Here is a 27715-nt window from a genome sequence, read left to right as displayed (position 1 = left end):
ACTCAGTATCCATAGCTACATAAGGATAGTCATCCACAATTTCTCGGATATATGCAAACACTTCTTCAAGATTATCATTCTATAGCTCCCGAATTTGAACTGATTCATTTGCAGGCAAAAGTGACACCTTTCTTTTTAACTGTTTCAAACAAAATCTACGCAAAATTTCTTTCAAAGAACCTAATCATCAGAGATCCTTGAGATTACCAGAACCTATACCCAATCTATTGGACAACCCTCCAATTCCAACAGATCTACAAGAAAGTCAAAACCCAGAAAAATCAGCCCAGAAAGCAACAATTAATCAAAACCTACAGAGCATTGGCTAGGGGCTAAGAACTAATCTTAAAAAAAAAAAAAAACCAACAAAAATGGGAAGGTGATAAAAGAAAAGAGAGAGTTATGGTGTAGTCTAGAGGAAGAAGAAGAAGACAAAATAATAATAATAATAATAATAATAGAGAGCAAGTGACGGTTGCTCCTCCTTATTCCTTGGCTGTTCCTTCACGTGAGTTTCCTTCTCAGAAGCCATGAATCAAAATTAACTTATAAAAACCAAAAGGCTTTATCGGGACTCAAGAGAACAAGGCTTCCTTGGAAGAACAAGAAATTGAAGGATAGATCATACCAAGTAAGTGACGGCCCAACAAAGGAAACAACAAGTATTAGGTTTAACATTTATTTGTTTTGAATGCCCTAAAACTTTCTAATAATTGTGTTTCAGACTTTTATAGTTTTATTAAAATGTAAAATTAACCTATCACATTTTCCAAATTACTTTATTACTTATGGCTTTTAAAACTATTTAAGTAGAGTCCTTTTAGACTAAATCTAAACTCATAAAACAACTATGTAAAGTTGTAAACCCCTAAATTATTTTAAGAGGAACTTTTATGTATTATTTTAATTATGTATCATTAATATATATTTATGACGTATTTATAACGTCATCCAATTCAACTCCCAGTTGGACCCGATCGAATCCATTGACCCCTGACCCCTGAGTTTGGCTAAGTCAATACCTGGTCTGAGTCTGAAAACATTAGAAGAAACTAGAGAAATCGAAAGATTTTATACTTATTCAATGGAATGCACTCGAACAACAAGTTGCTACTTTTTATGATTTATACAAGCTTGGAAACACGAAATAAGAAATGAAATATTTAAATTTTGGATTGCATTAAATTGTTTAAGCAATTTAAGGAGATCTATATATCTTCTGGTTACCTTGAATTTAACATGGGATTAGATATATTAATGGGTTGGGTCTGGATGGATCTGTATTGTTAGATCTAGATTTTAGACCTATTAAATTTTTTTCATAACCACGTCTACACAAACTTTATGAATTTGAAAACTAGTTTAAAATAATTAGGGGTGTTAATCGGGTTCTATGAGTTGGACATTGACAAATACAAGCTTAGTTCAAAAAATAAATAGGGCTTTCAAGCGTTCGAGTTCATAATATAGACACACATATGCACTAGCCGGACCATAATCAGGATTGAGTCTAATAAAATCCAAACTTGACTCACATTTATTTTGGGCATATTATTTAGGCCCAAACTTTACTCAACCCTAATAAACATAAGGCTCCTTGGACTTTTTTGGGGCTAAACTAAAAAAAATAAGTGATAGTTTGGATATGTGTAAAGCCATCCAAATGGTCATCCATACTACTCATACCATATTTTGTCTCTCTTTTACTAATGGCAGAAATTACATCATCAAAAGATATCAAAGGACAAATCTGAATTTGGTTGTACTTGTGGGGTTAGCTTAGGTGTAGCTTGTGAAAATTCTTGCTAAAAAGAAAAAATTGACCTGTTGGTGAGGTTTAAAGACTAGAGTGAATGAGTGTTATTTAGAACTTAGTAGAGGTTCCCTGCTCCCTTGCCCTGAGTCCCACATCGAATAGTTAGAGTGTGCGTGAGTTCCACTTAAATTCCATGGGTGCAACCAGAAGTCAGCAATTGCCTTTTGGTTGTACTTGTGGGGTTAGTTTAGGTGTAGTTTGTGAAAATTCTTGCTAAAAAAAAGGGACAAATCTGAAGATACTCTAGATCTACAGAAAATAAAAACTACACTATACAGCTCTAAAAAATATTTTAAAAATAAGATAAAATAGTTGTAATCCCACGAATATTTGTGCTTGCTTTCAATTACCAGATCTACTAACTATTTCAAATCTAGATATTATAGTGAAATTCATCAAATAGACCCAAGAATTCGATATCTAATAATTAGAATATGAAAAAAACTCAGATTTAATAAAGAAAAGGGGGAAAAAACTATGTAAAATTCTCACTAGAAATTTCAAACAAAAAATAAAACTCTCACTAGAAAAAGAGAGAAGAAAACTCTCACTAAATAACACTACAAAAGAAGAAACTCTCACTAAAAAATCCTAGAAGAGATTTTATTTAGACAAACAAAAAGAAACAATATAGAGGATTCCTCTTATGGGGAAAGATCAGAAAAATCTGATCTCTCTCCCATGGGAGAGTTGGAGGAAGTTTTAAAACCTTCCACTCCTATTTCCAAGCCAATCTTCGGCCTCTCTTTAAATTTGCTATACCATATTTTCTCTCAATGGCATTTTTAGTACAAAGGAATGATAAAATTCAAGTGATATATATTTTCCATTTGCCCTTCCAAAAGGAGACTACTAATAATGTTGAAAAATTATGGAAGAAAATGCAAAAACCATTCTCACTCTTTCAATTTGCATAACTTGCATTTTGCACTCACATTACAGATTCGTTTATTGAAGTAACTAAATCAAACTTGATGAACATTCAATAACGGTACAACATAATTCATTAATTTCAGTAAAATATTTTCATAACCACCAAAAAAAAGGGTAAAAAACAACCAAAATGATCCAACAAAGGGGTCAATAGCTACTAGAGTACTAGTAATATTGTGGTAGTACAGGTGAAGAGAAACATGTTATTGCACTAGATACAACAGAGGGGATGAGAAATCAAAAGTACTTAAATTGGGGCTAAATAAAAAACACTAGTATACCATTTTCAAGGGTTGAATATGCAAATTAAAATAAGGGTAACCATTTTATACATTGTCAATGTATAATTGTTTTTACACTAGTAAGGTTATAACATACCACATAACTTGAGTTCAAATTTGAAATTCAAATCATGCGCATGTGCTAACGAGCGCGGGATATACATATAACAATTAACTCATCCACCATCAAGTTTTACATTTATAATATTTTAAATACCCCACAAGTGATTTTCACAAGTATACGAGTCGTTTATTGAGTATAAGGGTATTAGGTGTCGATCCCATAGGGAAGAATTTCAATTACCGGTAATTTTTGAATTCCTTTATTGTTTAGACTATCACAAGCACAAGAAATTAAATTTACACTATAAAATTAACAAAAATACAATAGAAAGCTCCTAGAGGTATGAAATTTCTTACTACTCTTGCAAATGACATTACTAGTTAAGTGAATGCTCCTAGAGTAATTTTCTAATATATGTGAAAGCTCGTAGAGTAATTTTCTAATATATGTGAAACCGACTCTTGTAGTGAATTAACTTACTTGTAATTAAATCATACATACTCTCTTGGTTATGAAATTAACTACAAATTCATTTCTTTCATGAAATTACATGAAACAAGTCACCAAAACCACATTGGTGCTCCTCTACTCTCGTGAATAAACTCCCTAGGTTTATCACTTTCTTGAACTAATGTTAAATTCTAATTCTCATTGCAAACTTAACACCTTAAGATTGTCACAATTAATGACTGGTTAATCATGAGTAGCTAAACAAAAGTGATAAATAATTTGTTCAAAATAATAGCACCAAATAACCAAATAAACATCACTAACAAGATATAGCAAGTTCATCCACACTCTAGACAGAAACTTTAGAAACACAAATCCAAAACTTACATATTAACCATACTTAAGAATCCAATATAAAAGATAAAGAGTTGGAAAAGAGATAACTCTTGTCACATGAGTTTCAACCCCTCCTTTTTCATCCTAATCTAGTCAATACACAAGAGTGGGTAATACACATAACTATCTAAACTATTCTATACTATACTAACCTAACTAATGAACTAAGGAAATTCTAATGAAGACTACATTTTTGGTAAGTTTCTCTAGCCTTTCAAAGTTTTAAAATGGTCTCCAAAGGCTGCTATTTATAGAGAATTCAACTCAAGGTGAGTTGTTTCTTGGTTGGCAAAGTTGGCTTTTGAACTCACCAAGAGTTGTTCTCTAAATTTTCACACTCTTCTTGGTCAGATACAGCCGAATTCTGAGTTGTAGATGAGTCAGAAAAGTTGTGTAAATGCAAAACAAGTTGTAGAGCAAGTTGCAGCAGAAAAACTAGAATACGCAACCTCAAATACGCTACCTTACGTTGCGTATTGCATCTCACATATTGCCTTTTGTAGGTTTGCGCTTTTTGGGCAGAATTCATCTTTGCTCTGTTTTTTGTCCAATTTCAACTGATATTTTCTCAATGATGAAAGTCGAACTAACTCTTGTACGAACATAAAAGTTGTAGGACTTGAGTTAGCTTTCCAATGCCTTAAGAATTATCCAATTTGGAGCTCTGTGGACCGATAAATGACCAAAATAGCCTCGAATGGTTAGAACTCTGTTTCAGCTTTCGACCATGAAAATGTACTTTGGTATTTTGATATTTTGACTAAGACAATGACCAAACTGGACTTTGATATCTTCATAGAAAATGGAGTTCTATCTCTTAATTTCAAAATGGTGTATGAATTACCTCAATCTGATACTTGTAACTCAAGATATAGCCAAAACACCACAGTGTATCAAAGCTGTGAAACTTCCTTCTTGTATAGTAAGTTGCATTTCATCTCTTGCACTTCATATTCTCTTTTTATCATTTCAAACCATCATCAATCATCCAATTATCTTTTCAACTCACTCCATTTGATGATTGAATTTTTAAACCTACAAAAATAAGAAGTTTTCACTATTAAAATCCATAAAAATATAATTTTTAACACTTAAATCACAAAATGCATATTTTCACTGACAACTTAGTTCAGTAGCTATAAAAGTAATTAAAACATACCAAAACTAATTAATAAAACACACTAAAAACATATAAAATACACACTTATAAAACTCTCCCATATTTAAACCATTACTTATTCTCAAGCAATAAAAATTACAAACCGACAATGATCCAACATTTTGAAAATAAACATATGTGCTCAATTCAACTTCATTTCCTAAAAATAAGGTAAATAACCATTATACAATCACTCCATTAAGCTTTAGTACTCATAATATCAAGTAAAGAAGAGCCAATTATACCATAATTGTAACTAGTTCACGTCAATTTCTCATCCTTATCCAATTCCACAAGCAAGTAACTCATATGGTCAATAAAATATTTTCTAAACCCATGATCATCTTTTTATTCAAACTTAAAGAGGGATTTATTCATATAACATAGCTAAATATTACTCAAGTTATGAAAGTGCCTTTTTACGAGAAAATCGATATTTTTAGATGAAAATTGCCGGTTACTCAACACTTTACATACTAAAGTTGTGTTGCATACTGTTAATTCAAGTACCATTTTACGCAAAAGTCGACATTTGTAGAAGAAAACTCTCAGTTACTGAGTACAAGAACCATTGGAGTAGAACAACTTTTATTCTCGTTTTTCTTTTTTTTTCTTCTCCTTTTTTTTCAAAGTAAAGATAATAATCATTCCCTCAAAAGAATAATCATGAGAAGAGTGTTACACTTATTGACTAAATTAATCACTTAACTATGTAAAATCAAGTAAAGAGAAGAAATTTCATCAAATTTGCAAAATTTAGGCATAATTATCTCTACTTTGCAAGATATACTTTCCTATAAATACATAAATTATAATCAAATAATAATTATTTTCAAGTTAAATAAGAAAAGAAGTTTTCAAGTCACATATATTTATCTCAAAAGTAGAAAGAATTTGAATTACTGATGGTATGAAACTTGTTACCCCTTGGATAAATTTGAAATCTTTTGAGGCAAATTTGTAATTTTGGAAAAAATTTGGCAGAGTTTCCCCTTAAAACTGGACGAAACTCCCTACCAACAAATCCAATTTTGAACAAATTAAAAAACAAGAAATATTTCCAAGGCAAATCTAAATCATTTCCATCACAAGTCAATCACAACCAACATATATAATATCAATTCTCCCTCCTCCCCCGCAACACTTAAAATACACATTGTCCGCAATGTGTAAAAAGGGAAACCAAGATAAAAAAAAAAAAAAAGAATACTCCCATATAGTTGTGATTGAAATGTGTAACATTGAATCTTCACAATCCATTGTCCGTGTTTCTTCAAAGTTTCATGAGTTCCATTGGAATCCATTAGTAATACAACCTAAAATGCAAAATAGCAAATAAACTAGGTAAGGGTCAATGATGCAAAAAGGTGACAAAGGCATGAAGAAAATTTTGCAAATAACTCTTTGCCAAAGTCTCTCACATCATCACACCACATTTCCCAAACTCTTTAAACATTTAGCATAATTATCAAGAATATTTAGCACATTTTCTTCTCTAGGTAATTATAACATCACCATATAATAACGAAATTAGGAGCAAAACTCAATCTAAGAACATACATTATGCACATGTTCAATTTTACCCTTAAATTATCACCAAAATTGCTAAATTCTTCACATATTTAAAATTCATTATCCAATCATACTCTATATGAAGATTAAGCAATTAAATAGTCTAAAATGTCACCGTATAATGAATGTGTACATGTAAGCATCATAAACACGTCACATTTTAGCAATTTCAACCATCCAATTATGTTTAACAACATTTCAAGACCAAGTACCTCATTGATCATAAAATAGGAAAGTACATAAAGTGAAATATTGCATAAATCATCACATTCCCACATTTGATCATCTAAACATGCTTAGAGATGTTACATAAGCATAAGGGAGCTTATATGCATCAACAAATAACATCACCAATTCACCATTCAAAGTGTATCAATAAAACTCTACAAGATATGTAAATGGTAAATATTAACATACGAAATTAAGTTCAAGAAATTTACCTCAAGTTGGTAGAGTGATGTTTGGTGATGTAAATAATGCAAAAATCCTATGAAATTCACCCCAATTAACCTCCAATTGCTTGAAATAGAAACTATGAATCCTAACCTTCAATCGATTTTTGAGATATTTTTCTTGAATTCTAATCGGTTAAAATGACTCTATGAAGGTCAAATGATGTTTGTTGGATGATTTCTTGCAAGAAAATGGTGTATGAGAGGAAATTGGTGAAGTGTGTGTGAGAAAATATGAGGAGAAGAAAAAGAAGAGCATGAACAAGGAACATGCGTTTTTCTTTAAAAAAGCTAAAAACGCGAGTTCATAAAATGCAGCCTTGAAGTCGCGTTTTTACGATTCGTGTTTTCTGATATAATTTTGCTAGACCAAATACGTGACTTCTGAAAATGCGACTTTAAGTCGCATTTTGAAGCTTGCATTTTCTTCTTTATTTTTGCAGAATGGAATACGCGACTTGAGATCACATATTTATGAGCTCACGTTTTCTTCATTCTATAGTGTTGCTGCAAAAATTTCTGAACTTTTCAAAAATTATGCTTTTATCCCAATTACTCAAAATGCATCCTAGATCATTTTTTTGCCAAAATAATCAATACACGCACATGTAAAATGATCAAAAACATGTATTCTACCCCTTCATAATGAATCAAAAACAGCATTTGCTCAAATTGAGGGGTGGAGTTTCTTGATCAAACTTCGCCTTTTTCACCTCAAAGGGTCACATTTGCTTCTATTTCCCAAACTTACAAATAAAAACAACAAAAACAATTTAAACACATGATTTAAACATAAAATCACACCAAATTAACCTAAATTACCAAAATATTGGGTTGCCTCCCAATTAGCGCTTTTGGTTATAGTCGTTGGTTCGACTATTGAACCTCATTTTTCAAGAAGGTTTGGTTAATGAATAATCCATCATTTTAGGTCGTGGTGGATCATTAAAATGTGACTTTATGACAAAAGCAACATAATCAAATGATAAGAGAGATGAAAGTGATTTACCTATCTCAAGTGATTCATAGATATTACCTTGAATGTGTATCACTTAAGAACTCACCAAAGGAACGTCCGCATGGCTTTCTTGGGGAATAATACCTTTAAAATCTATACTCTCAATACATTCCTCAAGAGGGGTGAAAAATGAGTCGTTAAGTCTCACCTCTTGAGGTTTAAGATTTGCTCCAAAGGTACTATCATGTGAAATGGATATTTTCTTATTGAAACACAATTGAGATTCATCATTTTCATCAAAATATAATCCATTTTCACATACAACATTCATACCATTCATGCTAGGGTCATTTTGCATATCATCAGAAGAAATAACTTCACATAACGCATGCAATTGTTCATGTAATCTACCAAAATGAGAAACTAATTTATCTAACCTTTCTTTAATTCTAGCAAAACAATCAAAGGTTGCATTAGCTAACTTTTCTATAGCTAAACCAAAGTGATTAGAGAATTTTTCTGTGGTTAGCTCCTAAGATGGTTTAGAATCATTAGCTAATCGTTCATTTTCTAATTCCCAAGATAAAGATGCATTAGATAACATTTCTACTGCCAATTCCCAAGATGGTTTAGATTCATATTGGACACATTCAGGTTGGTAATCATAAGAACATGGAGAAGCAATATTAACACTATGATTATCCTAACCATATGCATAAGAATTGCCCCAACTAGAGTTGTTTTGATCAAAACAAAAATTATAATGCCCAAATTCATCATAATAATCCACATTTTATACTTGCATACATTCATAAGTAGTATGATACCCTCTACACAAGTCATAAATCACATGATAAGAATTGAAAGCATTGTCATTTCTCTTTTGTTCAAGCATGTTTGTTATAGTGTCCAATTGAATTTTTAATGTAATAACATCAAGTTTAGCCTTTATACTTTTTAAACCGTTTTCAAATGATATACCTTCGGTAATTTCTTGATTACCTCTATTCAAGGAACTTTGCCCGTGGTAACAATTTATTGTCGATCTTCCACTTCTCAAGCATTGTTCGCCCATAATTCCTACTCTTCTAGAGTTCCTAAACATGTTTTCAAAGTAACTCAAAAACATATTTAGTCAAGAAGAATAGATGACTCAACATATATAAAATATTCAAATAAAGACTCAACTAGACACTAAACATAACAAACAAGACACTAGACACAACAAAAACATGAAAAACAAGTAAAAATATTGAGCAAATCCACCCCAACAACGACGCCAAAAACTTGATGAACGCGAGGTATACATATAACAATTAACCCATCCACAGTCAAGTTTTACATTTATAAAATCTTAAATATGCCACACGTGATTTTTCGCAAATATACGGGTTGTTTATTGAGCATAGGGGTATTAGGTGTCGATCCCACAGGGAAAAGTTTCAATTATCAGTGATTTTCGAACTCCTTTATTATTTAAACTATCACAAGTACAAGAAATTAAATCTACACTATAAAAGTAACAAAATACAATAGAAATCTCCTAGAGGTATGGAATTCCGTACTACTCTTGCAAATGACATTACCGATTAAGTGAATGCAATTATCTTGGCTATTATGGCATAATTTCCTAATGTATGCGAAACCTGTTAGGGTGGTTATCTAAATTTAACCATTGGTGAAAACCATCACCTATTGAACCCAAGATCTATATGGCGATTATTAAGAAATAAATTAACAAGAAAATTGCGGAAGCGTACCTGAATCCATATTGATAAACTTGATACTTGAATCCCTAGAGATTTGGGGTGGCCTTCCAGGTCAACAGGTATTCACCGATCCTTTGAGAGAGGCCTTTAGTTTCTCTCTGGTATCTTTCCTGACGATGGGATATGAGGGAAGGGTATTTTGTGGTATTACGAAATACGACAACTAAAACGATACCTGTGACCTGGGGACCATAACCCTATTTATAGGTAACATTCCTGTTACCTTTGGAGCCCTATTTCAGCCCATCATTGAAATAGGAGCCCATAAGTTTCTACACATAAAAGGGCCCACATCCTATTAGATACATTAAACCCAAACTATATTTGATCACTTTAATTGGGTTTAACCTTAATTGACAGTTTGCAATACATAATTATTCACATATAAGTCCAATGTTGGATTAAGGATCCAACAATCTCCCACTTGGACTATATGTGTAACCTTATAATTATATTTTGCAATTAACCGTATGAGCTCAACTTTACTGTCATTATCACAATGTATCTGCAACCAATTCGGTCCATCAATTACACCAATATAGGATCAAAGCGGCCTTTGTTACAATTTCGTAACTCGACCCATCAATGGTCACATATATCAATGCAATTGAATGACATGAATTATGATGTGGATGTGTAGCATGAAAATTTCATGTAATGTGACCAAAACATGCCTATTTCCAACTGGTCCACCTTAAATTTTATGAGATCAAACCATACCAAAATTAGAGTGCAAATAAATCCAAACTTTATTTATGCATAAAATATCCTTAAATCCTTAATAACTGAAAAATATCATAAGAGCATTTAAAATAACAAACTCCCACAAAAACTATACATCATTTAACACGACACCCATATGAGCAGTATGCTCATGAAACATTTTGGGTGGCAATCCCTTAGTAAGCGGATCCGCAACCATGGAGTTTGTCCCGATGTGCTCTATTGATAACTGTCCATTCTGCACTCTTTCTTTAACAGTCAGGAACTTGATATCTATATGTTTAGATTTGGTCGAGCTCCTATTGTTATTGGAATATAAGACTGCTGACTTATTGTCACAGAATAATTTGAGTGGTCTTTCAATGCCATCCACTACACGTAATCCTGTGACGAAATTTCGCAGCCAAATTCCCTGATTGGATGCCTCATAACAAGCTATAAACTCTGCAGCCATAGTGGAAGATGCTATGAGGGACTGTTTAGCACTCTTCCAGGATATGGCACCTCCAGTCAACAAGTAGACATAGCCTGACGTTGACTTCATAGTATCTTTGCATCCAGCATAATCGGAATCAGTATACCCAATGATCTCCAACTCATCTGACTTCCGATACGTGAGCATGTAGTCTTTTGTTTTCTGTAGATACCGTAAGACCCGTTTGGTTGCTTTCCAATGATCTAATCCAGGATTACTCAAATATCTACCCAACATTCCAGTAATGTATGCAATATCCGGACGCGTACATACTTGAGCATACATTAGACTCCCTACTGCTGAGGCATAAGGAATCTTTTGCATCTCTCTTTCCTCAAAAGCATTCTTGGGACACTGCTCAAGACTAAATTTGTCTCCTTTAGCCACAGGGGTGTCACCTGGTTTACAATTTTGCATGCCATACCTTTTAAGGACCTTTTCGATATAGCCCTTTTGTGATAGTTCTAAAATACCCCGAGAGCGATCACGGTGTATCTGTATGCCTAACACAAAAGATGCATCACCAAGATCTTTCATCTCAAAATTCTTAGTTAGAAATTTCTTGGTTTCATGCAATAGACCAATATCGTTGCTGGCAAGCAAAATGTCATCAACATACAATACCAGAAAAAATATATTTGCTCCCACAGAACTTATGGTATATACAATCATCCACTAAATTCATCTCAAAAACCAAATGAGATGATCACCTGATGAAATTTGAAATACCATTGTCGAGACGCTTGTTTGAGCCCATAGATGGATTTTTTAAGTTTGCAAACCATATTCTTTGGATCTCCTGATACAAAGTTTTCTGGTTGCACCATATAAATCGTCTCATCAATGTTACCATTGAGAAACGCTGTCTTTACATCCATCTGATGTAACTCAAGATCAAAATGTGCCACTAATGCCATAATAACTCTAAAGGAGTCCTTTGAAGAGACTGGAGAGAAGGTTTCTTTATAGTCGATACCTTCTTTTTGTGTAAATCCCTTAGCGACAAGACGAGCTTTGAATCTTTCCACATTGCCTTTCGAATCCCTTTTGATTTTAAATATCCATTTACAACCAATGGGTTTCGCACCTTCTGGCAATGGGACAAAATCCCAAACATCATTGTCCTTCATGGATTTAATCTCCTCATTCATGGCATCGATCCACTTTTGAGAATTTGAACTTTCCATGGCTTGACGGAAGTTGATTGGATCATCTTCCATCAATCCAGAGTCATCCTCATGTTCTTGGAGAAAAACAATGTAATCATCTGGCACTGCACTTCTCCTTTCTCTAGTGGATCTTCTTAATGGCACTGGTTCTTGAAGAGGAAGAGTTTGTTCTTCTATAACAGTTTGCTCTTCGACATTGTCTTGATTTGTTGTATCATGATCAAATTCAGGAATAGGGTCCTGAGCAAGAGTAATGACACCTGTGGGAATATTAATATATTCCTCTTTAAAGACAATGTCCCTTACTGTATGTTCTCCCCCAAACTCGACATCCTCAAAGAACCGGGCATTTCCTGTCTCAAAAATTGATTTGGCTGTGGGATCATAAAACTTGTAACCTCTGGATCTTTCAGAATATCCAATAAAATAACAACTAATCGTTCTTGAATCCAGTTTCTTTTCATTTGGCCTGTAAGGCCTTGCCTCAGCTGGACACCCCCAAACATGCAGATGCTTTAAACTGGGCTTTTTCCCTGTCCAAAGCTCATAAGGGGTTTTGATAGTTGCTTTAGTTGGAACTCTGTTAAGAATATATGCTGCAGTCTTAAGTGCTTCTCCCCAGAGTGACTCTGGTAAGGTGGAATGACATATCATACTCCTTACCATGTCTTTAAGCGTTCTATTTCGTCTTTCAGCTACACCATTCATAGTGGGTGAACCCGGCATAGTGTACTGTGGAACGATACCGCATTCCTCTAGGTATTTAGCAAATGGTCCTGGACGTTGTTCACCTGAACCGTCATATCTACCATAGTACTCACCACCACGGTCAGATCTGACGCTTTTAATTCTTTTGTTGAGTTGATTCTCAACTTCGGCCTTAAAATTTTTTGAACACGTCCAGTGACTGTGACTTTTCAGAAATGAGATATATGTAGCCATATCTTGAAAAATCGTCTATGAACGTTATAAAATATTGTTGACCATTCCAAGCAGATGTAGGAAATGGTCCACAAATATCTGTATGTATAAGTTCTAAGACGTCTGAGGACCTATTGGCTTCAAATCTCCTTTGATTGGTTTGTTTCCCTTTTATACAGTTAATGCAATCATCAAAATCTGTAAAATTCAAGGGGCCGAGAATTTCATTTGACACAAGCCTTTCCATTCTCCGTTTGGAGATATGTCCCAATCTCTTGTGCCATAATGCAGCTGAATTCTCATTGGCTAATTTTCTTTTAACTCCTTTAGTACTCAAATGCAGAGATTCATTAAATGAGGTAATTGTGTCAATTAAATATAGATTATCGTAGTGCATTAAAGAACCAGAACCAACCAATTTTGAATCATGAAACAATTCAAATTTTCCATTTCCAAATGAACAAAAATAACCAAATTTGTCCAAAGCAGAAATAGAAATTAAATTCCGTCTAAAAGACGGTACAACAAATGTCTCATTGAGATCCAAATAAAATCCGGTCTTTAACAATAATCTAAAAACTCCAATTGCCTCAACTTGAACTGTTTTGCCATCGCCCACGTAGATATATCTTTTACTATCATTAGGCTTTCGGCAATTCAGGCAACCCTGCATAGACACACTGATGTGAGTTGTTGCACCAGAATCTAACCACCATGTGTGTCTAGGTACCGAAGTTAAATTAACCTCAGAACAAACCAAATTACTATATTTCATTGAAACAAGGCGTGTCAAGAGCGTACTAACTTCAGCCTTTTCGTTCTTGACAAACCTTTTTTCAATGTCCTGAAGGAACTCTTTAGCGGTTACAGTCGTTTCTGACATTGTTCCCCTAAATGCTTTTGGAACGGCCTTTTTAATGATCATCAGACACAAGCGATTTGATCTCTCCCACCTCTCATTATTTCTCTTTTCATCAGAGGTACTCTGATCTGTAAGAGGTGGGGGTGAATCATTCCTTAACGCAAGGTCGAGATCCATTACTCCAAGTACTATCAAGAGATTTTCTTTTCAGGACTTGAAATTTGTGCCATTCAACATAGGAATATTATTGATATTGGAAGTAATATTTGTAAGATCATTCGCAACTGAACAGAAAACATAACATAATTAAAACAAGCTCACATAAATCAAAACAATAATAAATTTAAATAATGGTAGTCCCATCTCAAGATACCGATATTCCATTAATATTTCGTCTTTGGACAAAAATATTAACTAGTGAGTGATATCTTGGTGCAGTAATAAATGCTGATAATAATAACATGTCGAAAATAAATTTTCCTTTGGGCCAATTTATAAATCACATGTAAAATCCAAATAATTATCACGTATTTATTACCACAAGTGCACATGTAATTTCATTAAATATTGACCTTCCTTTGGGCCGATCAATATTCATAAAATTACTAGTGCCCAACTAATTATATTTTAAAATAAATTAATTTCCATAATAGAGGTCACTTTGGTGGCATATTATTTCAATTAATTTATTCCAAAATATATATAATCATACCAATATTCAAATTTAAAATTATCCAAATTAAAAAAAATTTGATCCCAAAGTCAACTATGGTCAACTCCTACATCAAAACCAATCAATTCGGACTCACGACGTATATGACCAGAGTCCAACTGTCCATAATTTGACCCATTTTATTATTTCAAGCCCTTTTTTGTTTTTTTAAGTCCATACGCAATACTTTATAAAACTATATATATGGTGGGCCAAACATATGGACTTTGTAGGGCTTAAATATCTTATTAACTTTATTAGGGTTCACTTAAATTAAAGAAACCCTAATATCCTTAACATAAATATAGGCATATTTATCCTTAAACAAAGAAACAGGTCAAACAACTCAAGTATTAACTAAATTAATACTATGGACAAAAAATTGAAACTCAGGATATTTCATGTCAATTTTAATTCTTAAAACCAGAGAAAAAGACGAAAGACCTCCCGAAGCCAGAAACCAAATTGATTTACAAAGGAAGTTGGCACACTAAAATACCAATGAACCGTGGCTAAAGTTTGATTACCATGGAGCCCACTTAAATATCATATCAATTCATATGTAAGAATCCATGGAGCCCACTAACTTCAAGTGTTGACCGAATTCATCAGTTATCTGATGTAATTGTACGAAAGCATAAAGACATCAATATGGATGAAATCACACTACGTGCCATTAGAACAACAATTGTTTATCACAACAATTCATACCATCAGCAACCGAGACTTTCAAAATAAATATCAAATCCGAAACATGAAGCCGTATCATGAAACAATTATTGAACTTGACAAAGAACCACGGAACAAAGACTTGTTAGCCGTGCAAGCAAAGCCAAAATTAATCATAGTTCTATACGTACAAAAACTCAAAAAATTATGAATTTCTAAATCCAAATTATTTCCCAATAATCAACCATATGGGCTCTGATACCACTTGTTAGGGTGGTTATCTAAATCTAACCACTGGTGAAAACCATCACCTTTAAACCCAAGATCTGTATGGCGATTATTAAGAAATACATTAACTGTAAAATAGCGGAAGCGTACCTGAATCCATATTGCTAAACTTGATACTTGAATCCCTAGAGATTTGGGGTGGCCTTCCAGGTCAACAGGTATTCACCGATCCTTTGAGAGAGGCCTTTTTTTTTCTCTCTGGTATCTTTCCTGACGATGGGATATCAGGGAAGAGGTATTTTGTGGTATTAGGAAATACGACAACTAAAACGATGCCTGTGACCTGGGGACCATAACCCTATTTATAGGTAACATTCCTGTTACCTTTGGAGTCCTATTTCAGCCCATCATTGAAATAGGAGCCCATAAGTTTCTACACACAAAAGGGCCCACATCCTATTAGATACATTAAACCCGAACTATATTTGATCACTTTAATTGGGTTTAACCTTAATTGACAGTTTGAAATACATAATTATTCACATATAAGTCCAATGTTGGATTAAGAATCCAACAGAAACACCTACATAGGTTGGTGCCTATAATTGGTATAGATGACTCATTGCATCCTGAAATTCAAGAAGGAGACAGCACTGAAATGGCCTATGATGGATTTATACGATTTACTGATTGGTTGATGTTGTTGCGGAATGGCAATGACAAAATCAAGTTTTCTCTTAAGGGCCGAAAATATGCATATGATAATTCATTAATTAATGATTGGATTTGTGCAGCACTGTGCTGTAATGTTCAGGAACTTGATCTTGATGCATTTTATGATTACAATAATTTATCTCATCTTACAAGCTAAATTTTTTATAGGAAGAAATATCTCGAGAGAATCCATCAAAGAGCTCAATATGTAAGTCAGGAATCCAATTTGATTCAAAAACTTAAGTCATTAGGTTTTGGACTCTTACTTACATATTAACTATTTTTTTTCATCTTTCGGACCAATGTGAGACATAATCCTTTACTCATGAACCTAACAATTTTCACTCTCAAGAGGCTCGTAATTTGAAGCTTCGTGGCTCTGTCATAAATGCCCAAGAGTTAGTTTCTTTACCAAATCTTAGAACCCTGCGCTTGATGTGGGTGGTAATGCCATATCAAAGATTTTCAGGGGCTGTACATCACTTGAGGATTTGCTTTTTGGTGATTGCTTGCTGGAAGAAATTCAAGTTCTTGATCTTTCCATTACTTCCCTCAGCAGATTGACACTGATTTATTCTGACGTCAACAAAATTCTCATTGATAGCCCAAATCTTGAATATTTGAGGATAGGTACTAATGATACTTGTTTATATGTGCTGAAAAACTTGAAGCCGTTAGACAGGGCAAAGGTGTATGTTGAATCTATGCAAAGCTTCTCTCCGATAATTGATGGATTGTACAGTGTTAAGTTTCTAGATCTGACCGCACAATCCTTTAAGGTAACTATTATAAAGTTCAAGACTCCTTGTCACAATATGCAATCCCCTTTGCTTATGGTGTGCATGGTTCAAAGATTCGGCCGAGTTTTAGACGACTCGGCCGAGTCGTCACCGTCTCGGCCCTTCCTATACGATACCGGGACGATACGATTTCGAGATACTTGACTCGCCGAAACGTCACCGTGAAGGGTTGAAACAGCCAAATTACACTGAGTCACTCTGAGTCATTCCGAGTCAACTCAAATTTTTATTATTTTTACTAATTTTTAATTATTTTTTATTATCATTTTTTTACAATTTTTAGAATATTAAATATTTTAAAAATTTGCGGTTCTCACCGAGACTGCGATCGATATGCCGAGATCGATATGGAACAATCAGGACCGTGACCGCGACTTTGAACGATGATGGTGTGAGACTGATAAAGATGATCCTTGTGGCATTGTGTCGGATTTGTTTGAGATTAAACCTTTTTGTTTGGCTCAGAAGTCAAGGAAAGTAGAAATTGTTGATTTCTCTGGCTCTGAAATTCAGTTCACTGTGGTGGATTATCTGCTGCAGCACGGAGTTTTACGATAATTAATGAGTTTTAGGTCTTCAGACAGTAAAGAGCCTACTCAAGACTGGCCATTGTCCAGATTGAGGAGCTTAGTAACGTTTCCAAGATGCTCAAAGACCTGGCAAGATTGATCTTGTTGAGCGAAAACCTATTTGAACAATGTACAAGAATTGAAGGATCGAGGAAGCAAAGGTACCTTGTTCAGTTTGGTGAATGGCTTGTGCAAATTGCAACCATGTTATTTGGTCTTCCAATATTATGGATTTGATGCTTAATAAATAAATTTGGTTTTACAGATTAGTGATTTTAACTTCGTCAATTGGTCTATAACAAATGCTCTTGTTAGATGAATGTTGCACTGCTGATGCAAATACTTTTCTACTGAGTATACTGGTTGAAATTTTACTGCTGGCAAGCAAATTGAACCAGAGTTTATTAGTTTCATGGTGCCATTATTTTAAGGATTTCTTATTAAACATTAATAAACGTGTGACCAACCCAACAATCATCCAAAGTACATTGGGGAAGGAGAAAAACATTGGCTGTCCCTTGTCAATCATTTGATAAAATTGGCATTCCTGATCCAATACAAATTTCAATATTTGACTGCCCAAATAATTTAAGCTGAAGATTATGCCAAACAATTACTTGTGTTGCTTGATGTACATGCATTGCTGTAGCTTGAATACAAATTGATCGTGTGTGTATCAAGTATTGGAACAACAACCAAAGCCAAGTACTTGTCAAAAAATAAAATTGAATTTTATAATTCTATTCTTTTCTGCCCATAAAGCTTGCGTAACTTCTTTTTTATTTATTAACCAGACGGAAATGTCTTTAATGCCTAACATCGATTTAGATGTTGCTCAAAGAATAAAAGAAAAAACATCTGTTTATATGACTCAATTTGCTTGAATTCTACATTTCAAATTTCGTGATTCCTTTGATTCTATTTTACATGATTTGATTTGCATTTTCAAGAGGATTTTCTACTTTTAATTTGTTATTCAATTGGTACATGTTATGGTTGTAATTGCACAAAGACTTTCTGCTTCTTTGCCCTAAGTTTCATCATTTGAATTCTGCATTTGTTGACTCTTGCTTCAATTGGGCTTATTATTCTCGTGCCCTCCGTTGGTTTTTAGATGTGTTATTCCCAATTTAAAAAGGGGTTTTTTTTTATGATTTTGCTAATTCAGTTTTGTGTCCATTAATCTAATCTCACACACTGTTTCTGAGCAACAGCTGAATTAGATTGGATGCTGTATTAGCGGACGTTCAGATTTCCACTTTATATATGGATGTTGAAGTTCCAAGCTTGAGCTTTGATTGCCCACAAGTACATCTTAGAAAAGCCTCTAGCATGTTATCCAGTTGTTTTATTGACTCTTGGACCTGAAATCAGGAACCTCGCCTACCAATTTATCTTATCTAAGTGGAATAAGATGAGATTATCTATCTTAATTTACACGAGAAAGAAAAGTCATATGAGTTTTAGCCCCTAATTAGCTATGGATTGATCAATTTCTTGTTAGATTTTTTTAATTAGCACTTGCTAAGAGGGGCCTCACTCTTTTTCCTATCGTATTATAGTACTAGTTCATTTGCTACTTTCAAAGCAAATTACCAAAAGCAGTGATAAAACAAAGTTTTAGATATTTATATTAACATAGTCTTAATTGTATCACAAATATTTTTAAATAAAAGTTTCTTTTTTAGATAACAAACAATGTACCATGAACTTGATATGCTTAGCATACATACGAGGATTCAACAGTATTAGCATACATCTGAGCATTAGGGGAGGGATGAGTTGGATAATATGAGAAGAAAGAGCATAGGTGAGAGGTCTCATGTTTGAGACTTTTTACTTATACTAAAAAAAGAAAAAAAAAACAAACAGTCTTAATAAAGTTAGCAAGAAGGATTGCTCAAGCAATTTTCAATTCAATTAAGACTTATTCACGTAATTAACAATTGCCTCAATAACTTAGTGGACCTTCTCTTAAATTCTACTTTCTTTTTTCTTTTTCCTTTCCTTTTTTTCCTTGACTCTCGTTGAGCGTAGTTAGTAAATAATCTAATTATACTCGTATAATACATGTTCGTACAATACATGTTAAAAAAAACTTCCTTATTTAACGCCCCATACATAAAAAAAAAACTTTAAAATTGTACACATGTGGCATAGTCTTTGAAAATTATAGTAAATTTATCCATATTTTTTATTCCATAGCTCTCAAATATGTTTATACTGTTTTCATATGAACTTATATGTGTAATTTTTCCGAACACATATTTTTACGCCCAACTTTTAATCATACATTTGAAAAAACAATTTCATACAATATGCATACGTGTAATATCTCATATTATACCCATCATGTATTCTACTAAATACGTTGTGGAGGGAAACAAATACCAATTACCTTAATAACTTTCAAGAAATTGCAATGTCTGCTAAACCAATCTATCCAAAAAAACCATATGTGCATCAATTTTAATAGCTAAACGTAATAAATTATCTCGAATCATAATCAAAAGTCAACCTCAACAACCCTCGAATGCTAGGAAAAACAAATTCACTTTTCTCTTTTAGTTCTTCAATCTTCAATGAAGCAAGAGAAACAAGATGTTAATCAAAGTTTGGCACTAGTGGCAGGACCCCTTTCTCCAGTATTTTGCTTAATAACTTACGAATAGGGGTATATTTGCAACAAATTGAACACTAGAAGGGGTTAAGTTCTACAATTGAAAGAAGAGGGGGGCAAAGTGGCATAAATAAACAGTTTAGATCACGGGTTTCCAGATTTAAATCTGAACCATCCATTTCATCTTGAATCAATGGCGAACTTAATACTTCTTGAAAACTGTAAAGCCCTGTCTCCAGCAATTCTCTCCAGTGGTTGAACCGAACCTGGTTGAATTCTCAAAACAAATTTACCCAAAATCTCAGGTGGTAATTTTCATTGCTTCCCTTTTAACTTTTATATCTTTAGCTCAATTGTGCAGTTGGTAAATTTTTGTTTTCTTGCATTTTATATTGTTTAATTGCTGTTTTAGTAGGTTCTTTTTTCTTCCTCTGTTTCGTGACCTGTTTCGATGTTGCTAGGTATGTTGATTATGCTGTAATTGCAATAAGAACTTAAATTTGGGCTATTTTTGAGTTCCGTATTGGGCACATCTGCGAACACTTTTCACAAATTGAGGATTTTTGATATATACTTTTGTACGATAAGAGTGATAGTAGCACTCTCATAGTAGTTAAATGACGTTTTTTAGTTGAAAAGTCACAGAATCCTCTCTTTTGGTTCTTATTTTGAGTCGGAAAGAAATCATAGTGATAGTAAATACAGTGAAAAATGGGGTATTTTTATCTTTTCAGCTGACTGGAAAAGTCATGGGGATTGGAGAGTGAATTTAACAAATGTAGGAGTGCCAATGTGAATTCTTGAAAGGAACAAGGTTGTAGGCTGAAATGGTTTTGGTGAAAGGGTTCTTTTTTCTTGGTTTGGTTACTTAAGTTTGTGTCCCAAGAATCGAATTTCACACTCTGTTTATGTTCTTGATCAGTGTTGTTTGGGGTTGGTCTGTAGGATCTGTGTGTTCTACATCCGTTGAATGTGTATCTTGTATATTGGGAATTGGGATATACTTGAGTTATATTAGTGCATGAGGATGTTCAATTGACAAACTGATTATGCGTGAGGAATTTACTTGTTCGCTCATTTTGTTACACTAATTGGTTTCTGAGAAATGATTCTGTATTCTAGGCTTGTCTGATGTTCTTGCTATAAGAAGTCATTCCAAAGATTTCATGCATGGCTGCTAAAAAGTCAAAACCTCGTCAAACAGGGATCAAAGACGGGCTAAGTGCTTTACCAGATGCTATACTTTGCCACATACTATCCTTTCTACCCACAAAGAATGCTGTGGTTACTTCTCTTTTGTCCACTAGATGGAAATATCTTTACAGGTCTGTGCCTAAGATTGATCTAGACGACTACTTGCCTACGGAAGCTGCACGAAGAAAATGCTCTGAGAAAACCTCTAATGGCTTCATAAGATTTACGAATAGGTTGTTTTCTCTACGAAACAGTGCTAACATAGTCACGTTTTACCTTAGGTGCTCAAATACATATGAGTATTGGATTATTAATGATTGGATTTGTGCTGCATTGTGCCGTAATGTTCAAGAACTTGATATTCATGTCAAACATCCTGCCGGAGATCACCTTACTGGCGAAATCTTCAGACATGAAAGGTTATCAAGTTTGAAGCTTCGTGGCTTTTCTGTCAAGGTTCCAGAGCAGGTTTTCTTACCAAATCTTAAAATCCTGCATTTGGTGTATATGACATTTCTTGCTGACAATTATCACATGTCAAAGTTCTTGCTTGGCTGTCCATTGCTCGAGGATTTGAAGTTGACTGATTGCGACCTAGAAAATCTTGAAGTTCTTGATCTTTCCATTCCTTCCCTTAAAAGCTTGACATTAAGGGACAACTATGATATTGCAACAATTATTATATCTAACCCGAATCTTGAATATTTGATGCTTCACACTTCTTCAGCAGAACATGTAGTGAAAAACTTGAAGTCTCTGGCCAGTGCAGAGTTGTTGAGTGATGATTTAGAAATCTCCTCGAAGTTAATTAATGAATTGTATAACGTTAGCTTCCTGGCCATTAGCGGGAGTTGTTTTAAGGTAAATTAAACTTTAGTAATTTTTTTTTTGCATTGAGGAACTACTTTGCATTTGCATTTTCTAGTATCACATCATTTTGATGATTTATCTTTAATTGCATGAAGAAACTAGTGGCTTCTGGTTCCTTGAGTAAACTCCAGTGTTTGACTCATTTGGATCTTTCGCCATTTTCTGAAGATGAGTTCCGCATACTTCCCAGATTACTTGATGGAACACCTAATCTTGAACAGTTGACTCTTGGTATGGTAAGTAGAACAACAAACTAAAGGTTCTGGCACAGAGTTGCTATTTCAATTATGACGATCATGAAACTCAAGACTTCTTATTGTAAAATCCCATCCGTCCCTGCCCCCACTTGTAGGCTTCTATAGGTGAATTTGAGCCTCAAGGCATTGTGTCCGATTTATTTGAGGTCAAGCCTTTGTGTTTGGCTCAGAAGTTGAGGAACGTAGATATCTTTGATTTTGTTGACTCTGAAACTCAGTTCAACGTGGTAGAGTATCTGTTGCAGCATGGAGCATTACTGGAATTAATGAGTTTTCAGTTTGTAACCACTAAAACTCCAGAAAAGTGGCCATTTTCCATGTTGAGGAGATTATTAATGTTCCCAAGATGTTCAAAGGCATGCAAGATTGCTCTTGGGGAGTGAATACCTGGTTGATCAATGTGCAAGAGATGAAGGATAGGAAAAGGAAAGGCACCTGGTTCAGCTTGGCATCTGTTTTGTTTAAATTGTAAACATGTTGTGAGTAGTTATATGTATTAGATGCTTAATGGTTTTCAATTTGCAGATACAGTTGTAACTTAGTCAAGTGGTTGGTCTGTATTAAGCACTTTTCTATTTTGATGAATGCTGAACAGCTGATGTGTATGGTTTTTGCTGAGTATGCTAGCTGAAATATCAGTGCTAGAAAGCACTTTGAATAAAACATGGTTAACTTCATGTTGTTAGGGCTTTGAAGATTCATACACTGTCATTTGCTTGCTTCTACTTGTGTGGTGTCCCCCTTTGATATCTTTTTCAGATTGTACATCTGACCAACCCAACAGTCATAAAATGGGGAAAAAAATTATATTTTGTGTGTGTGTGTGTGTGTGCGTGATCGGATGGTCGGCCCTTCTGATTGATTTTAGGAAATTGGCAGTCCAGATCCCATTGAAATTTCCATGATACATATGTGTCATTTAACTTGGTGAATTTGATGTAGAAGCTTGGAGGATGTGGCAGGATATCATTCCAATACCTGACATGTCAAATTCCTCTGTAACTTTGTGCCCGTATCCACAGTAGAATTGGGTAAAAATGCATGTTTCTGGAAATTGGAGTCAAACCCGAACCACAATTGGACAGTGGTGGATTATGCCCATAAGAGAATGCTCTGCAGTCTAGAAAATCATCAGGCATAGAAGAATAACCATAAAGGATATTTAGAAGGCCAATGATATTGACACTCCAAGAAAAGCTCGAGGGATCTTTACTTGTTACTGTTCGAAATGTCATAAACAACAGTGAGTAAAGGTGGAGTCTGGAGCATTTAAGGGTGATAAGTAGACAAGGAAAGCCAAAAACCACAAAGAAAAGGAAGGTGGAGTCTGGAACAAATAGTTGTACTGTTTAAGGAGCCTAGTTTAGGATTATAAGGGTGATTAGTAGACAAAGGAAAGCCGTAAACCACAAAGAATTTGGCCTATGCGCCATCTATTCTTCTTCAACTTACTCTTCTTCTTCTTCTTCTTTTGAATCTGCGTACTCTTTTGGAAAGCAGAAATTGAACTATAGATATAGACCAGATACAAAGAACCTAGCTAAAGTCAATCATCTAAACAAATTCAAGATGAAAAGGTGGAGAAGGCAACTACTATTTTGAGGGCTATCAAGAATGCCTCAACATAAGTCTACCCATCTTGTTCTTTAAGTTCTGGTTTGCTAATATACAATTCGTTGACATTACAATACTTTTGAGATTACATGCATTATGAAATATACAAACACAGAGTATTTTGCTAAGCAAATTAAAGATTTATTTTAATCGTACAAATAATAATAGAAAAAAGTGCCTTGAAGCATGAGAGAAGGGAGAAAAAGGGAAAGAGAAAAAAAAGGAAAAGGAAGAAGAAGAGATTTTTTTTTTTTTAAAAAAAAAAGGAAAAAGAGCAAGGACAACCAACAAAAAAAGTCATTAGATAGCAAAGGCATTGTTGTCAAAAGTATCATGTAATATCATGCAAGGGGTTAAAAAGAATATTCTTTTCATTAATTTCCTTGATAGATTGGGATTAAGCAAGTGATTGAATTTTGACATTATTGGAACTATTGCTTTAGCCCTTTTATCCATGAAGTGCAAACAAAAAAAAGTTGGGATAGTAGCCTGCAACTTTGGGGGGCAAAGAAAATAACACTCTAAGTTTTAAAATTTCTTTTCATGAGATAGTTATCACTTTAAAAAGTTACGTAATAAGATGTAACATGAAAAAGTGTAACAAAAGACCTCAAGCCAACTTTGGGTGGGGAAGGGGTTGGTGCGTTTAATCCGATTCAATACTATTATATATATTTTCATTTTCAACCAACCCAAAAACTTGGATCAAATTGTGAAATTGTGAACGATCATATCTTCGAAAGAAAAGCCAAGAAAAAAGAAAGGCAAAATTTCTATACTCTCCCCGCTCAAAGAAGCATCAATAATAAAAGAATGCAAAAGTACATCCAATTTATTGCAAAGGGAACTTAAGTTTGTAAATGATATGTTGTTCGATGTACCAAAATAAGAGAACAAATTACAAATGGTCAATCAAGTCAAAATGCATATTTGCACTTACAACTGCAGCTTGAATTTTAAGATTGTCCATCGTCCAATGATAGATTATCCCAAAAAAAAAAAAAAGAAAGAAAGAAAAAAGAAAAACCATTAAATTTATATACTTGAAGGAACACAAAGAATCCGTACCTACTTTAATAAGATTCAAATTGCATGATGCTAAAGTACTAGACTATGAGTAACAGAAACTAGTGAACACTAAGGGTCTGTTTGGTTGGAAGTAAATATTTTTCTTGGGAAAATATTTTCCGTGGAAGTAATTTTCCATGAAAATCATTTCCTTTTCATCATTTTCAGGTGTTTGGTTAGCTTATTGAAAATATTTTCTTACTTCATTTTTCTGGTGTTTGTTTAACTTTTGAAATATTTTCACTTTTATCTCTATCTTTACTTTCTACACATTATAACTATATACTTCTTCCCATGTAAAATAAGAAAATTTATTTCATTGTTTAACTTTAAAAAATCTTGGAGAAATGTATATATGAATAAAAAATATCTCCTTAAGCAATAAACAAATTGCTGGCCATTTAGTGTCAAATATCAATCACATACAATGTTTATTATAACATATATCTTGCACTTTTACTGTTGGAAGTTTTTCTAGAAAAGAATGTCCCTATTATATATAATTAATTACTAGCATAGGATGAGCAGGATGAGGTTTTTTTTTTATTTTGAATATACTAGGGGGAGGGTTGGGTGGTACGGGAGAGGGAGTGTAAGGAAGAGGTCTTGGGTTCGAGTCCTCCTGTTTACACTAAAAAAAAAAAAGAACATACTACAAGATGTTTTCAGTAAGTTTGAAACATACTACAGGCGTGATGCATGCATTTCGGAAAACAACTTCAGTAAGTTTGGAAGGGAAGTTGTTTTCCATAAGATGAGTGAAAATATTTTGCATAAGAAAATGTTTTCAGTAACTTTTGTGCAACCAAACACGGGAAATTAGGAAAATATTTTTCTGGAAAATATTTTCACCCGAAACAAACGGACCCTAAAAATAACGTTGGCGAAAACGAAATTTTCCCTAACAAAAACTTATAATTATTAATAATCAACTTAAAAGAAATTACTACTGGTATGACTTCTCCTCCAAGATCAAGAAAATTGCTTGAAGACCATCTCATTGCCGCGTTATATATCCCCAGAACTCTGCTGCAGCATCAGCGTCCCACTGTTTACGATCAAAACTCTGACTATAATATGCTGTATCCCGGTATGATCTCACCTCCGGCACCGGCTCCAGCTCTGGCTTCGGCTCAGGCGTCCACTGTACATACCTCTGAGGTGCAAGCTCTTGCGTAGAACTGTTGGCAAAAAAAAAAAAAAACCAAGTCTAAAAGTTTATATTTATTTATTTACTAGTTTTATTGGTGTTAGATTTTTAGTACTTGTATTATTTAGGAATTTGAGTTTTATTTGTTAATTTCTTATGGGGTGGTTTCTTTCCAACAACTCTAGGAGATTATAAATAGAATATTATTTAGAGTGTTTTTTTAAAAGAGACTGCGAGAGTCTTATAAGATTTTATTGTGGTGTGAATTTCTTCCATTGTGTTGAGATATAATAATATTGTGAATTATTTATTTCTTCTCTCCAACATATATATTCAAGTGTTTCTTTTATCCAGCACACATTAACTATTATTACAATCTGTTGGGAAAGGGGTACCAGTACAGGCACACAATATCGGAGTTAGCTCTGGACAAATTTCTCTTTCCCCAAGTACCAGTTAAAACAGGAACAAACCAAATCACCAAGTAATAGTACCAGCAGCGATAATAAAATGCAAGAAAAATAAAAGACACAGAACACCAAGATTTTTACGTGGAAAAACCACGGGATTTAGTCTAGTCAAAAATCTCCACTATCACAATAATGGGAGTACACAGGTCTATCCGAAATATTGAGATGACAATAATAGCACCAATATCAACCAAGCAAATCTGCTATAAAATCACCCCCAAAAATTACAACCGTCAAAAAAGTGGGTTTGAATACCAAACAAAGAGGAAATTCGAAATCTGAATACGTACGTTCTCTAGAAACTACATGCTCTTACTGCTAAAAAGTGCAGTTTCTATATGTTTCTTGATTTCAAAATAACCTATGTGTAGTAATTCCACAACAAAAGACTGCAATTTTTGAAAGTAAGTATGCTTCAAACCTCATACGGCATCCGAAAATTAGAGAATTGTTGGTTTCTTAATTGGTTTTTTTTTTTTATTTAGTAGAAAATTAATAGCCTAGGACAAATAGGAAAGAACAAGAAGTTTCCAGAGCTTGTTTGATTCCAAAAAATGCTTGAATTTTGAATTGTCCAGTTATATAAATTATTATAATTTTAGTGTAATCATGAATTTCTTTAAAAAAAATTAACAGAAAAGAGAGTAGAATTTAAGAAGCGAGCAGAGGTTAGAGGGATAAAAATTAGAACCATAGACTTTTAATCCTTGACGATGTAATCCCGAGTTTGCATCAACTCCGTACAAAAGTCAAAGTTGTACTTGTATACACCTAATGTTA

At 33.8% G+C, this 27715-nt stretch overlaps 1 protein-coding gene across 2 annotated transcripts; it reads left to right on the top strand.

Annotated features, from left to right (window-relative positions):
- The first annotated feature begins 20532 nt into the window (after positions 1 to 20532).
- LOC113775030 (F-box/LRR-repeat protein At4g14096-like) lies at positions 20533 to 23322 on the top strand. 2 transcript variants are annotated; one of them, XM_027319863.1, is made up of 4 exons: positions 20533 to 20617; positions 21435 to 22367; positions 22472 to 22612; positions 22729 to 23322. In XM_027319863.1, the coding sequence occupies exons 2-4, from the start codon at positions 21483 to 21485 to the stop codon at positions 23014 to 23016; spliced, it is 1314 nt and encodes a 437-aa protein (XP_027175664.1). In that variant the 5' UTR covers positions 20533 to 20617; positions 21435 to 21482; the 3' UTR covers positions 23017 to 23322. The 2 variants fall into 2 exon arrangements, with proteins under 2 accessions (XP_027175664.1, XP_027175584.1); XM_027319783.1 differs by having other exon boundaries at positions 20533 to 20620.
- The last annotated feature ends 4393 nt before the right edge of the window (positions 23323 to 27715 follow it).

This window comes from Coffea eugenioides, chromosome 1 (assembly GCF_003713205.1).
Source record: "Coffea eugenioides isolate CCC68of chromosome 1, Ceug_1.0, whole genome shotgun sequence".
Lineage (NCBI taxonomy): Eukaryota > Viridiplantae > Streptophyta > Magnoliopsida > Gentianales > Rubiaceae > Coffea > Coffea eugenioides.
Note: the sequence above shows the minus strand (reverse complement) of the source record. Positions and strands in the feature narration are given on the sequence as shown.